This window comes from Sceloporus occidentalis, unplaced genomic scaffold (genome assembly GCF_023333645.1).
Source record: "Sceloporus occidentalis isolate IW3139 unplaced genomic scaffold, rSceOcc1.0.p SCAF_15, whole genome shotgun sequence".
NCBI classification, from domain to species: Eukaryota; Metazoa; Chordata; class Lepidosauria; order Squamata; family Phrynosomatidae; genus Sceloporus; species Sceloporus occidentalis.
In genome coordinates, this window is record NW_028316995.1 from 10368770 (window position 1) to 10385118 (window position 16349).

Genomic DNA, 16349 nt, shown 5'->3' on the forward strand with positions numbered 1-16349 from the left:
CTACACATTCCATCAACCACGGGTCACCAGCATAAGTTATAAAGTGAACTTTGTTAATGTATGGTGGATTTCATGGTCTCAATTGGGATCCACTGCTTACCTACACTATACATATGGTATTGCAACAAAGGAAAATTGTCATGTGAATGAATGTGGGATTTATTTGCACTCTGATCTTAAAGGAACATACCCCAACAAATGCCATGTTCATTTTATCAGTCAGTAGACTTGTGCATTCAGATTCATACTAGCTGCAAATTTAGTATTGCACCCCCAAAAAAGAGGCCACATACCCATTAATCGGACAAAAACAAAGCACAAAGCGCAGAATTTTCATCCTAAATTTGTGGGTCAACATTCACCGACACTCTCACTCACTTGCATATTTGTGCACACTCTCTCACGCTTTCTGAATGATTCCCTACCTTCTCTGCTGATCACTTCCGCATCTTCTCTACTCTATCTTCAATCTTTAATCTGCTATCTTTTTCTTTGTCCGCATCTCCCCAGACGTAACCCGTAACTTGCGTGAACTTGGCGCAGCTGTGGTGATGTCTTCCCCGATCATCCAATCAGGGAAGATGACGTCACCAAAAGCCTCAACTGAGGGCAGTATGACAGCACTTATGGTGATGTCCTGCTCCTCTAATCAGGGGAGAGGATGTCACTTCTAGCGCCGCCATATTGCCCTCCGTTGCCGTGAACGAAAATGTTTGAGAGTGTGTGAGAGAGAGAGATTGAACGTGGAGCCTGAGCAATTAGTTTTGTTCCTGGATTAAAAATGTACCCACATTTTTGGCCAAACCAAATGGGCAGGGAACGAAATTCGCCATAAACGGAATGTGCCCCAGCGCACAAAGCAAGGTCCATAAAGACATAGTTGGATGAGTTTGGTGTGGGGGAACTTGACTGGCCCTCACAGAGCCCTGACCTCAACCCCGTCTAACACATTTGGGATGAACTGGAACGAAGATTGCGAGTCAGGCCTTTTCCACCAACATCAGTGCCTGACCTCACAAATACTCTACTGGATAAAAGTTTTTTTGGTGTAATGGTCAGATGTCCCAATACGTTTGTCCATATAGTGTATATACATATTTAATTTGCCATGAAGTGCTTTTGGTGAGTATTTCGAAACTTTACCTTGGTTCAACTGTGTTGGTTCAAGTGCACGAACTCCATTTACCGAACACCGCGCTTCATTAAGTGGGATCAGAGTCACCGTGCTATTTACGTTTTCAAAAATGCAATGTTCACTTTCCAAATCAAGGCCATGGAGAACTGGAAATCAAAAAGGCACAGATTGGGGGGAAAAAAACTATATTAAAATAGACATACAGGATTCAATGCATAGCTGCGTCATGACACAATTACTTATATTAACATATATCTCATTTTATTAGAGTAACAAACTCACAGAAATAGTGTTACTGCTAATAAATCTTAGATTTTCTGCTGATTTAGGATACTTGAGGAGTATATGTATTATACATTTGTACAAAAAACAAATGTGGTGTGGAAATAAAGCAAGACAGTTTGAAGGAACTTAATACAGGGTCACTCCAGTGAAGGTCCCCTCCTGTGCTAATGTTACATCCGTTTCTGGAATCGGAAGGAAGTAAAAGGGATGGGCAAGTGGTTACCACAAGCTGGCTCAAGAAAGTCCCTCACCCTGTGGTTGCCCCTCCTGGGCCGGACTGGGGATGACAAAGTGCAATTTATGTTCATACAGTGCGTCGCCGGGCATATCCAGCCAGCGGCCGCACACTGCAGCACCTGATCTGCCGCTGGAGCGGCACAGTCCGGAAGCAGCCCGTTGGGCATTTGGCCTGTGTGCCAGATGGCTAGTCTGGCGTGGGTGCCCCTCCTGCCCCATGGAAGTTAAGTCAGAGGCAGTGTACAACATGATCTAATTTTTCAGTGACTTCAAGAGACAAAAGCTAAATTTACATCTAAAAATGCTGTCTTAATGAATTCCAGACGATACTGCATGAGAAAAGGTGTTCGTGAAACATGTTTCATTATGAGCAGCTATAAGGCACACATTATTACACATGCATGTTAAATACAAGCTAAAAACAGACTCAGTCCTATTTGTTGAAGTCACATCCCATCTTTAAGACATGTCATTCTGAAATATAGCAGCGTATAATTAGTGGATGAGAAATATATAAAATGTGTACAAACATAAAAGTTTCTCATGTTTTTTATTAGGACTTTAGTGAGTACAAACGTTTGCAAGTTAAAAGTTCCTTTTATGTGTATAAAAGTAAAAATTTGCTTTACAAAATATTCTTTAAAGTTTTATACTTAAAGAAAACTGAATATGAAGGAGAGGAGCAGTTTCAATTCACCAGCTTCATTATGCATCTCTAATAACAACAAAAACAGCACAAAGGTATAAGGCTATATCCATCACCAGTAACAATCAGTATAGGCTCAGACACCTCCGCTATATATATATATATATATATATATTGTGCTAAATGTGCACAATTTACTAGCGTTTTTTTGTTTTTTTTATAGAAAGACATCTTGGTTCATATTACCAATGTCTTGTTCCGAGGCAGCATCTTCTCTTCCGACATATGTACGGCCCTCCTGAAACAAAGCGATATAAACATTTATAAAGTATGCATGTTGGCAGCTGTACAACCCAAATATCACAGTGTCGTTTAATTTAAACACAAACCCTACACATGATTATTTAGGCGAGGGTTTTGTACGCCTGTAAATATTAAGGGTAGATGCTATGGACATTACATAAGTTTGGCGGTAAGTCTGAAAATTCAAGTAAGCATTAAACTACACAAAATATATATGTGCTTTGGAAGACCTTTTTCACCACTAAAATAAGTCAGTTAATGCTCCCCGGTGTCATGTACTGTTCTACAGAGGTGCACATAGATTACTCATAGGGGTTTATTTACTAAATGGTGAGTTGAAAGTTTTATCTCATCAGTTTCCCTGTGCTTTGTGAATAGCCAAATCAAGCTAGATAGAATCAGCGAGAACTCTTGTTATGTCATCTCATCTTGAGATTTAATTACATATTATGCTGGGGCACTGGAACTGGCCTTATAAACACATAATGCATAATTATAACCATCATAACGCAAGATGGGTAAGAATGATTTTTGTAAAAATTAAATGCAACCGATTGTTGTTGGTTTTTTGTTTTGTTCTTTTTTAAACAACAAACCTCAAAAAGGATTATCATACCTGGGAATTACCCTGGTAAGACTACCCAGAGCTCCCTCTGTCAGGAACCACAGAACTTGAATCAGCGCCCGTGAGCATGGCTCCCCGTTCACATACAGATGCCGACACTAAGACGATCTGTGTTCGCTGGGATTCCTACTTACTGGCCTTGCAGTAGTGTGGATCCTGTTTGTTTTTTTGGTTTTGACCCCTTGCCTTGGACTTTATGTTCATTTTCCTGTCCTTTATACCCCTCACAGTGTTAACCATCAACTCTAGCTATGTTACAATATGTTACAATATTTTGGAATACTTGACTGGGACCAATACATCATATTTACCCTATTGCAATCAACATAAGTTACTACTTTACATTTTTTTGGATGCTCAATTTTAAAAAATACAGAATAAGCAAATGTTCAGAAAAAGGACTTAACTGAAACATAAATCTAGTGATAAATTCCTTGTGTCAGATTAAAAAAAAAAATCATATGAAATTGTCACTCTGTTATTAACATTTATAATTACAACCTTCAGCAAAAAAAACTAGGTTCACTGATTAACCAAAACTGACACTTGCGAATAACAATATAATTGGCAACGAAAAAATATGTAGCAAACGTAGACTGAAAAGTACATATTAATGTATTTTTACAAGTTACAGCTAAACTAACTCCTACGGGAGAAGGACTCATACTTTGTAGATACTTGGTTCTTGTGCGCCAAGTGGAAGGACAAAATACTTTGAAGCTAATCCCTTTGCCGCACCAAGGGTTAAGGAAGCATTAAAGTGACATTGTACTCAAACACAAATAAGAGTTAATTATCTGCCCTGAAATCCTGATGCTGTAGATTTTAGCAGTAATGTTCTTTTTCCACGATTAGCATCTTTAGATTCATATAGCCACCGGCTCCTATGTAAGATTAGCAGCGTTTACTACTAGACAGCTCCATCTTTTTTCAATTCCATCCCACATGACATGTTTTAATTGTTTTCAAGTAGCGCCTCCTTAACTTTAGTATATATATACTATGACTTCTGCTGGAAGGGTTTTTGAGCGATGGTCCATAAAAGAAGACAACAATGGCATTCTTAAAGGGACAGTCTAATGTCCCTGACAGCCGTGCTACAGAAGAACGCATATTAGAATACTCGGTGAGTAATTGTCTCTGTGAGTATATGCAATTTTCCAAAACTTAAAACACTTACCACACACAGAATCTGCAACCATTCTACAGAATCTTCTCTTTCTCCAAGATCCGAAATTTCTTGCCACCAATTTTTGTTCGGTGGCAGTACACTACTTGTGTTGGAGTATTCTTGTCATTGATTGACAGCTTCAGCAGCCAATCAGTGGCAGGAAAGTGCTCCCATTGCAATAAATGGGAAGACTTTACACATGTTCACTGGGGTCTAAATAGACCCCTTCTTTGCAGCATTCAGCAGAACAAACGACTGGGGTGAGTAGATCACGTGCAGTAAGATGCATTCAGTACCATCAAGTGAAACTCCTAGAGGGCATTTATAGCTAAGGGAAGGGGGAAAGGGAGCAAATGCATTTGCAAAATGGATCACACAGAAGTTTAATGGGGCCACGCTCCTATAATATGCATTAGAGTGAATATGATGGCTGGAGCATCCCTTTAAGCATTGTGTGGACACATTGCCTACCCTTGTGAATAACTAAGAAATTAGTCATCTTTAGCATGAAACAAGTTTTCTTAATTGGTAGCCAAATTATTGTAGGAAGTGTGTGTGTGTGTGTGTGTGTGTGTGTGTGTGTATGTATATATATATATACACATACACACATATATATATACATATATATATATATTTATATATATGAGCAAATGTGCTTTTTTTACCTAGCACTTTAATAATTTTACCATAATAAACAATAACAAGGAAATATACTACATTCCTGTTTCCCATTAAATAAGGTAAAAAAAACAAAGCTAAAAACATAGGCACCAAAAAACATTGTTGAAGCCCAATATTAATTAAAATCACTTTCAGAAACTGGCAGTAAGTAATCTACTCCGCAAAGTGATTTTAAACCATTAAAAAAAGTGAGCTGTTGGCACTTTTATGGAACATTATGCATGCACTCAAAACAAAGAAAGACTACAATGACATTTATTGGGTATGGCATTTAAATTAAAGTGAGATCAGATGGTGTGCAATTCAAAAAGATTAAGTCGACAGTTTAGCATTAAAAAAAAATCTCAATTTTTACCTTCAAGTGATACAGAATAATGCCAGTGCTGAGAAGATCATCATCAATACCAATGAGATGAGGCAGCTCAGAGTCTAGGACTACGCCGATACCCTCTTTCCGCAGAGCCAGAGTTTCCTCCTGTATAAGCGAGAAGCATCAGATAATTGTCACACTGAAATGGGTCACAAAAAAAGTATGCACTAATCAAAGCAACCAATAATACATTTATATATAATATTCTATATTTAAAAACTATTTATCTAACAGGTTAAAACTATGAATTTGAAAGTCAGTTAAAAGATTGAGATTTGACTTTGAGATTTCAGTTGTGCGTTAATCGTTTTATTTGTTGGTGAAGGAAACTTCTGCCATCTGTTAATACACGCAACTCAATACCGTATATTCCTCAATTCATGGGGTCACTCATGGTTGTGCGAGGATTAAAAGCATCCGCAAGATGAAACCTAGTTCTTCGTGCAAGAAAGCTAGTGGGCTCCCTAGTCATCTTGGACACTCGTTGGTCTCATTGGAAACCGGTTTACTTTATACCAGTTGTACATCTCTCCGGAAAGTCATGGGTAACCTTGGCACTGCATAGCCCTCGAGTTAACGTAGTACACTTAAAAAACAATTTAGGAAGCACTAGTTGCAACTCACAGAAGTCATGGGATGCTCGGCAAAAGGTAAATTTGCCAATCATATACTTCCCTGCTAGTTATTCCGAGTTTTACTTCGCTGGTGCATTTACAGCATCAGAGAACCAAGGAATCAACTGCAAAGAATAGTGTTTTGTTTTGTTTTAAATAAAGAGCCATAAGACTTTTGAAGGAACTCTAAGCCGCTACCCTGTCTTCTGAAATGCCGCCTATTCTCAGAATTTTCCATTCACACAAAAAGATATTAATGCAAAATAAGAAACCAATCAGGAAGAAGACGCTGAGTGCTGTCAAGTATTACACTAATCAACCATACTTGGAGGAAAAAAAATCTTTTAAGCAGCAGAACAAATATTCACAAAGTTTTAGATCTCACTTCTTCAAGGACGCCTAGGAACTAATGTGTTTACGCCATTCCTTCCATCTTCCTTACCTCACCTTTCCTAGTCCCTCTCCTGTAATACTTATACTAGTGTGGCTGATCCATCCCTAACAGCGGCTCTTTTATCTATTGTGTAATACACCCTAACTCCTAGATTGTAAGCTTGTTTGAGCAGAGCGCTCCTCTTTTCTTGTTTCCTATGTTTCCTTAAACTGTTTTGGATGTATTTACTTTAAAAGGGACTTCAAGAAAATTACAATCTGTAATTCAACATATTTATAAATGACCTGGCAGTAGGCGTTGAAAGTCATGTTTCTGTGTTTGCAGATGACACTAAACTAGGTAAAGTTATACAGGGCGAGCAGGATATTACTGTGCTGCAGAGGGATCTAGATAGACTGGGGGAGTGGGCACACAAATGGCAGATGAAATTCAATGTAGATAAATGTAAAGTTATGCACTTCGGGGTAGCGAATGCACAAGCAACCTACACCCTAAACGGTAGTGAATTAGGGGTAACGACAAATGAGAAGGATTTGGGAATTGTTATAGACAACAAACTAGGCAACAATGTGCAATGTCAGTCTGCGGTTGCTAAGGCCAGTAAGGTATTGTCGTGTATAAAAAGGGGCATCAAGTCGTGGGATAAAGATATAATGTTGCCTCTGTATAAATCAATGGTAAGGCCGCACCTTGAATATGCTGTGCAATTTTGGGCACCTATTCTAAAGAAGGATATCATAGCACTAGAAAGGGTGCAGAGGCGGGCTACAAAATTAATAAAAGGAATGGAGCACTATAGTTATGAAGAAAGGTTAACCAATTTAAATCTGTTTAGTTTAGAAAAACGTCGCCTCAGAGGGGATATGATAGCATTATATAAATATATTCGGGGCCAATACAAACCATTGTGTGGAAATCTGTTCATAAACAGGACTATGCATAGGACACGTGGTCATGCGTTCAGACTGGAAGAAAGGAGATTTAGACTAAAGCAGAGGAAAGGGTTTTTTACAGTAAGGACAATAAGGATGTGGAATTCTCTGCCTGCAGAGGTAGTTTTATCGGCGTCTGTACAGACGTTTAAACTGCAACTGGATGGATACCTGGATAAACATAATATTCAGGGATATAATCTGTAATTATGGGGAAACAGCTTATTGATCCAAGGAGAAATCTGACTGCCATTTTGGGGTCAAGAAGGAATTTTTTCCCTGGTTAGTGCAAAATTGGAAACAGCGAAACCGGGGTTTTTTTGCCTTCTTTTGGATCAACAGCAACAAATTAACAGATATAGGAAAGGCTGAACTTGATGGACGCATGTCTTTTTTCAGCCTATATAACTATGTAACTATGTAACAAAATGTGAAATTTCTTCAATGTCTCACCCTTTTCTTCACTTGACCCTCCCAAAAGCTCAATCAATCAGCAATTTAACGGGGCAAAGTAAATTCATTGAGAAGAATAACCATAAAGGATAACCATAATGATGACTGCTCCCATAGTATATGAAGGGTAGGTTTGAAATACCAATACACCCCTCAATCCAATTGGACAACATTTTATAGGAGTTTTAGAGCGTCCCTACTTATCTACTACCCTCTCATTAAAGCAAAACTTCCTTACATTAGATCTAATCCTCTGACTACTTGTTCTAACATTTCTCCTCCATTGAAATAAACTTCCTTTAGGTAATTAAATGTTTTTATCACATCTACCCTTCTCTTCTCTTATATTCAGATCCTTTAGCTTTTCCTGATAATATTTATTTTGCACATCATTTAGCATTTTAGCAAAATGACATTTTTTGGAATTGAAAAAGAAATAAACTGATAAACAATCTCTACCTCTTTTGACATATTTTTATATTTTGAGATAAACTTGGAAACCCGGATTTACAATTAGGCTGAATATTTATTAATATGTTTAGAAGCAAAAACAAACTACTGATATCCCTACACGTTTAAAACATTTTAGAACGTTACAACTAATCAGTAATACTTTATCATTTCTTAATTAGTGAGAATATTAATGAACAATGAGAATCTTACTAATGTGTGATCAGAGACTCCATGAAGAGAATGCAGACGTTAACTACAATCCCTGCTCCTGCTTTTCTATCTTTGTGTATAACATCACCCTGGTATGTTTTACACAAAACACAGTAGGACATCAAGACTATAGAACAACAATCATTAAAGTAACTTTGTTCGTAAGAAATCCCAAAAGATAAGCTAAGAGATCAAAGTGACAGATAATGATTCTTTTTGCAAAATTCCATTACACGTATACATAGATTCAGGGGTAAAGGTAATTGTCTTCTCTCCTGGATAGCTTTTCATTATGCAACTTTGCAGAATAAAATCTAGAACATTCAGCTTGACAAATAAAAAGTACAGTAGAAACAGAGGTACGCCCAAAAGCCGCTATTAATCACTCTACCGCCTGTCACACTTGGCTACTCCATAGCCCCTCTGGATCGATTACTTCTTCTATCTCCGTGCTTGGTATCGCAATGAAATTTGTCATTTTGGAGGCAAAAGAAACTCATGCACCCAGACAGTATTCTATTCACCGCTAAAGTATCCCACTGCTTATTATGATGATTCAGAGGTTACAGAAATATTTTCGCTGAAATTTTTAGAGTATACTTCTGTGGTTTCATAATGAAAGAAAAAAAAAATCATAGGTTCTGCTGAGACTGCAGCCAGACCATGTTATATAGTTAACACTTTCCTGATTCAGTCTACCAGGCACGGGGGATATTACATTATCCACATGATTGGACATGATAGATTTTCAAGGAAGCATTGTCCTATAAGGTTTTAAAAGCTATTCTCCAGGTCTTTAGATTAAAGGGAAAAAAGGAATTTTTTAAAGAAATTTAAAAAAATAAAAATATATATAATTTAAAATAAACTATGAAATATACGGCATCCTTCTTTATTTTTAATCTGATTCTTGTGTTCAAAGTTAAATGAAAATCAAAAGGTTGTAGTTTTTTTTTCTTTTAATGATTCATAGAAAAATGACCTAATCAAATTCTTTGTCATAACAGTTTAAGTTCAAATACTTACCTATATTCTATAATGAAAGTATTTGTTCAAATAAAATTCAAAAGCTGATCCTTAAATTATACATAATTATATGAATATTTAAGCTAAGCAAATATCCTTAAACCAAGTCATTTTTTTCTTTTCTTGCTCAGTTAATTTTCTGTAGCCAATGTCGTTAGCGCACATGTTAAAGAGGCAAGACATAAATATTCCTTTATGAATACAGCTTAGCTCGTTAAAAATACTTAGTAACTAGTTCTAAAGAGAAATTTATGTAAAAACACAAACATATAGCTTGATTCTGGGAGAGTGGCTTCATGAAAGGGGTGGTGCTAGATACGCATCGAGGCAGATCTACCACTAGAGTCCCTTTAAGTGGGTGGGGAGTGGGATGGGAAATGGGTGGGGAGAAGAGGGTGGGCGGGACCAAACTCTGCCCCCCTGCCCACAGAAGGAAGAAACTGACCCAGGGACTTGAGGAAGCAGGGCTTCACCGGGAGACTTCAGGTCAAACCTGGACAGAGTTTCCAGGTGTGAACAGAATGTATTTCTCTATCTTACTGTATAGAGAAACATTGGGAGTACGATTAATAAAAAAACGATTATCACACCAATAAGTAGATGTGAATAAGGAGGTGTATGATCACATGTAGAAGTGGGGTTGTGCCCCCCCAAAAATCCAACAAAACTATTTGCTTTTTGAAGTGTCAATAGCAAATTTATGCAGTCAACTTAATGTTTGTGTACTATGCTTATCATGTGATCTCATAAATCACTTCCAACGAATCAGTAAAATTACAAAGAACAGGCTTTGAGAAGTGTTGCCCTAAACAACTGCTGAAATAATTGCCTATTAATTTAAAACATAAAATGAAAATCATGAGAAACGCGCATTGTCAGACACAAGCCAAGTTAACATAAGCAGAACTCCCTGTAATTGCTGTAGCACGTTAATTAGAACAATTCTAAATCTCTCCTCATTTATATAAGTCAAATATTTCAGAGCGCGATACAGAAAGAAATACAGAACATGAAAGTAATAATACAGATCATTGCAACTATTTATTAAAAAACACATAACCAGCCAGAAAAACAAACAAACCTCAGCAAAAAAGTTTGAGCTAGATCTAGGACGGTTTAACACAAAAATGTACACTGGAAAAGCTGCTTGGAATGTGAAACCTTTGTGACCTTCCAAACTAATTAGATTGTGGCATCATGTGCTGCTTTTTGAGACCTTTTAGCCTACTTCACTTTGCAATACAACATATTTTATTAATGTTTAGATTCAACAGAGCTGTTATCATGCCTGGGTGTGTCTAGTGAATTAGAACCCAATTACTAATTGAATTTGGTTAATCGGGGGATTTAGCAACTAAGGGGGCAATTACTTTTTCACATAGGACCAGGTAGAGCTGGAGACCATTTTTCCTTCTACGTGTGAAAAAAAACCCGCTTTTGATGCAAATATAGAAGACATCAGGAAAGGGGCAAATACGTTTTCACAGCACTATATGCACATGCAAAAAAGCTGACCTTTATGGTTTGGTTTTTTTGGGTTTTTTTTTTTATTCCCTTTTGACACATTTTAAGTTCTCATCGTGTTAATGGTGTGTAAAGGGAAACTCCAGCCATCAAAAGCACTTGAATGCATTTGATTCCAACCCAATTAAATGTATGTATTGTTTATATTGCAAATGCAGAATCCCCCCCCAAATGCCGTTCTCCTATTTGTCATCCAGGACATCTACTGGCATATGATATACTTACTGCCAGTCAGCTCCATTGCCAGCTCGACAATAATGTAATTTATTTATTAACATTAAATAAAAAAAAGCATATTAAAATGCTTAAAGTACTTTAAAAGTCCTTTTTTGGTGAGGGTGTCTAGGACATTAAACTGTTGCTTATTATTTTTGAATGCCGAAGGGCCCTTTTAATCTTCACCCAGCTTATACATTACTGTGAACGTGATTTCACCATAGACAGGTAAATGAGCAAAGCAAGATGAACACTTGCTCTATTTCTGAGTATATCAATGTGTTTCTCCAGACAGAATTAATCACTGAGAATTTTGTTCCCCAATTTCGGGAAAAGAAAGGGTTAACAACATCAAGAAAGACTCCTACACATCAGAAATGTAATTCAGGAGTCTTGATTGCAGCAGATATCACCTTTTTCTTTTTTTCCCTACTCTAAAGAAAAGAAAATCTAATGCCTCGGTAAACCCATTCTCTCCTAAATCAGGCTCAGAAATTCCTTTAACGTTGAGCACATTGAATAGATTTAACCATTTTTAAACTCAAATTCGAAAAAAGTTTTTCAGTACATTAAAGAGAAAGTAGAGAGAGTTAAAAAAAAATAAAAAATAAAAAAAGATTTCCAACTCGCATAAACATACTTTCAATCCCTGGAGGCAGAAAACTGCTTTCTTCCTCACGGTATAAAAATATATCTTGGTTGTTAAAATATTTATAAATGCAAGCACAACAAACGTATGCAGGAAGAAATCTTAATCATTAAACGCTTGCATCTTCTTTCGTTTTCTAAATTTACAACATAAATAGTAACAATTTCAGAGCAGCCATTTTACTTATCAAACCAGCTTTCAGCATGCCGGCAGATTTCTAAAGCTTACCTATTAGATTTACTATTGTTAGTAAGCTATTAGAGGCTTACACAATACCTCAAATTGTATTACAACCTGGCAGCTTTACCGCTCCTAACTAATGCAGGCTCCAACCCCCCAAATACATTATGGGAAGCACTGTGTCAATCTATGAGATGTAATTTAATATAAAAAAAATAAATAAAAAATACAGCAGATTTTAAACAACAAATGCAATAAAAAAAAGTATACAGTTTAACGGATAAAATTGAATTTTTAGAAATGTTTCCAATCTCTCCTATATATAGCAATCATTCCTGCTTTCTGGTTGAGTGTATATTTATGATTCGTCTATTTGAATTGTGTTTTGTTTTTATATAGAGAGAACCAGCCAAGGGTGAAATTTAATAGCCAGGAAAGAAAAAAGTCACTAGTCTACCCTATTTTTTTTTAATATACATTAATAAAGCTAAATTGTGTGGCTGAAGAGATGTTATTCCTAGTCTCATGTATGGAAAGAGTTGAATCAGATGCGAGGTAAAAGCCTAGGTAACGAGATAAGAATAAAAAAGGACCCTATGCTATCAATGTGCTAATAGAAAACTAATAGAAAAGGTGATGGAAGAAGACATCAGGCAAGGCTGGATAACAAGGTGCCAGGGGGGATAGAATAGGGATGGGTTTGTCTTAACTTTTGCCCTATTGGGGCATGATAAAAAGTTTTAAAAAATAATGAAAAAATTATATATTGATTAATTTGTTCTCCCAAGTTTACACAAATGAAGTGCTGATGGTGAAATACTTACAGAAATACGTACACAAAAGCCAGGGAGGGTAGGGCAATTGGGACACCAATTCATAAGAAACAAGTGAATGGGCTGGAAAGAACTTACAGAAATACGTACACAAAAGCCAGGGAGGGTAGGGCAATTGGGACCAGGAAAAATGGATGTAAACATATGAGCCCTCCTCACCTGTTGTTTCTGTAAGTCAAATTGTTATGTTATATACTACGTGTTATATCCTGTCTACCCATTGTACAGCACAATAATAATAATAGTAACAATATAGTATTAATAGTAATAATAATAAACTCAAAGGAGAGGTCGGTCAAGGCCATTGTAAAGCCTGGGTTTTTACTTCAAGGGACCCTACACTATTAATCAACATGGTTTCATGAAATCCTGGCAAACCTGAGGACAGTAGAAATTTAGATCTCTATTGCATTTTTGATGCAATTTTCATAGGAGTCAATACCTTTGAATAAGGTAGACTAGGCCTAAAAAATGGTTTTAGTTCCTGGATGAAAAACTGGATAAAGTTGTTAGAAACTAAATTGAATCTGATGTTGTTGCAGCTAAAACTAGGATATCAGAAGGCTCCATTCTGTGTCATTTGGTCTTTAGTTTAAAAACTTATGACCTGAACATTAGTACGCTTAGCTAAATTGCTAAATTTGCAATTGTCACCAAACTACACAGGATTATAAATGTGGCTCATTTTGTGTATTTGTTGTAGGTTTAATCGAATTGGGAAAACAGTCAAGGAAATATAGAAGATGAGATTCAATATTGATAAATGTAAAGTAATGCAGATGGGTGGTAAAAACACACATGGTATTTTAAAGTTAAATGAGGTTAGATTGGGTAAATCATTCCATAAAGATTATCAGGAGGAACTAGTTGAATACCAATCCAAGCTCTAATAATGAGGTTATAGCTCTATACAAAGACACCAATTCATAAGAAACAAGTGAATGGGCTGGAAAGAACCTTAAAAAAGACCAATAAAAGAAATAAGAGGACTAAGGGATTTTACCTATGAGGATTATCTAAATTGGATCAATATACTCTAGAAAAGATATAGCTCAGTAATGCCCTCATAACAAGGTACAAGTACATTTAAGGTCCATATGAGGGTCTTGCAAGATGAACTTTCACATCAAATACAGAGCAGATTACAAGAGGCTATTTACTGGGAGTAGAAGATCCATAGTTCCATCTTAAACAAAGAACAGTTAGTTTTAAAATAAGGGCTGTAAATCTCTGGAACGTGCTGCAGTCACGGGGACTGAATATAGCAAAAAAAAACTGAAAATAGGAAATGAAATGTACAGAGAGAGAATTTACAGAATGTAATTAATGAAAGTAATGGGAGCACTGGAGGTCTGTGCCGGAAGTCATTGATTCTACATCTCCCTAGACCAGGGGAGATCGGAGGATTTTCCCAACTTGTTCATGATCCCCACTTCCCACAAAAGCTTTGTAAGTAGCCTATGTGAGACTGTGAACCCCAGGGAGACGATTAGCATGGCACCTGGGTACAGCTGTTATGCAGATTATACATATGGGTCGCTGGGGTTGAGCAATTGGAGAGCAGGGTGGGCCAATGCTCCGTTTCCCCATTCTGTGGAAATACCATGCCGGATTTTCCAGGAGGCAAGAAATCTGCAGGATCCGGTCCGGGATTCCTATGAGGCTGGCATCAGGCACAGGTGCTGGGCATTAAAAACCCCTGGAGCCTGATACTCAGAGAGACTGTTGGGGGAAGAGGAAGTTCCCTGCGCTCCCCGGGCAAGGAGAGGCCCTGAAGAAGAAAACCTTCCCTGAGCCAAGTGAGGCAATACCTGCCTGGACATTTTGTGTGTTGTCTGGGGGAGGTTTTCCAGAGCCTGGCGTGGCTGGGTCTGGCTGGGAGGTTGAGGTAGTGGGTGATTAGGCCGGTCAGTCTGGGCCAGCATAGTTTAGTTAGAGAGGGCTCCAATTGCGAGCTAGGTTTTCTTTTTATGATTTGTTTTTGGGGGGGTTGAGTTAAAATAAAGTGCTGTTTTGTTCAAAGCTGGTGTTCCTGACTCTGATTGCCCTAAAGGACTGTGCTTAGGACCCCTAAATGTGACATGTATGGTCCTCATGCTACAGGGTTTGTCACACCATTTAAAATATTTTAAATCCATCATGATAAAAATATACAATATTAAAATATACTATGATGCAAACAAAGGTACAATGCTTTCAAATCACATTTTGCAGGTTTGTAGCATTTCGCATTAAGCGGGAAGGGGACGCCTTTGCAATAGTTGGTATGACTGAACTGCATATGATACATGAAGTTGGAAACAAGAAAGCAGGATTTGTTTTGGTCCCTCACTCGATCGTTGATGTCCCACAGAGTCTTTAGTTGAGGATGATATCTTTTATTGGGCCAACATGGAAATTTAGACATGTCTCTTTTTCAAATGAAACAATACACACCCAGATACCCACACTTATACACCCAAATACATACTAACATACTAATAAAAACACGTCCACAATAACTTACTCAAACACACACACACTATCATACCCAAACACACAAGCAAACTCACTCACGCCGCTCACTTACCTGCGGAGTCACCCTCAACCCCGCCTACTCCCAGATTCAACTTGCGGCGTCTGTTTTGGTGGTGCCCAGGGCCAGTTCTAGACCAAATGACACCAAAAGCAATATTCTCTTTTGTGCCCCATTCATTTACATAGATGGCAATATTTTTTAAGCCTAGCAGGATCGAGCAGTGAAGAAGCTATACAAAGTAGGGAGCAGAGCAATTATTTCTTAGCAGGGGCAGCTGAGCCATGTAAATAGGGTGCATCACAACCATGCACAGGACATAATCTCTGCCCCCACTCTGCACAGCTTCTTCACTGCTCAGTGCTCTGCTCCTTGCATGTCACTCTGCGCACCACCTCCCTTCCTCATTCACCCTAACACTATAACACCAAAAGCAAATGTGCATTTTAACACTGTACATTGACATTCAGTGCTGAGCGACAGAATATGACATCATATCTTGACGCTTGGAGATCCCAACTGACCCTGCTGCCAAAATTGGCATCTGCTCGAATGGTTTCTTTGCCATCATTTGGATATGTGCAGTTAGGGATATATCGGAAATGCTAAGCTTGATGGACTTTTTTTTTTTTTCTTCGATCATACTATGGGGCTTGTTCACTAAGAAAGGAGTTTACAATATGGGTCCCATAAAGGGAGCCATGCCTTCTTAATAGAAGGTTTGGGAGGTACACAACATGCTTTTGTAAGATCATTCGCTGTACAATGCCTAGTGTGATATAACAATAAAAAAAATTTCAGTGGTTGTGCAGAAAATGCCAATATAATAATATATGCCTTATCTTATATATTCTTTATATAGGTAAGAAGATTTTTTTATTTCAAATACAAACA

General features: G+C 37.5%; 1 protein-coding gene across 1 annotated transcript in view; it reads right to left on the minus strand.

Annotated features, from left to right (window-relative positions):
- LOC149303225 (kinesin-like protein KIF16B) overlaps positions 1–16349 on the minus strand; it is a 120536-nt gene that overhangs the window by 73829 nt on the left and 30358 nt on the right. Inside the window, exons 13-15 of the mRNA XM_089481387.1 lie at positions 5442–5561; positions 2550–2601; positions 1144–1281 (exon numbers count right to left, since the gene is read on the minus strand). Coding sequence (XP_089337513.1) covers positions 1144–1281; positions 2550–2601; positions 5442–5561 — 310 coding nt within the window. The remainder of the gene's footprint in view (positions 1–1143; positions 1282–2549; positions 2602–5441; positions 5562–16349) is intronic.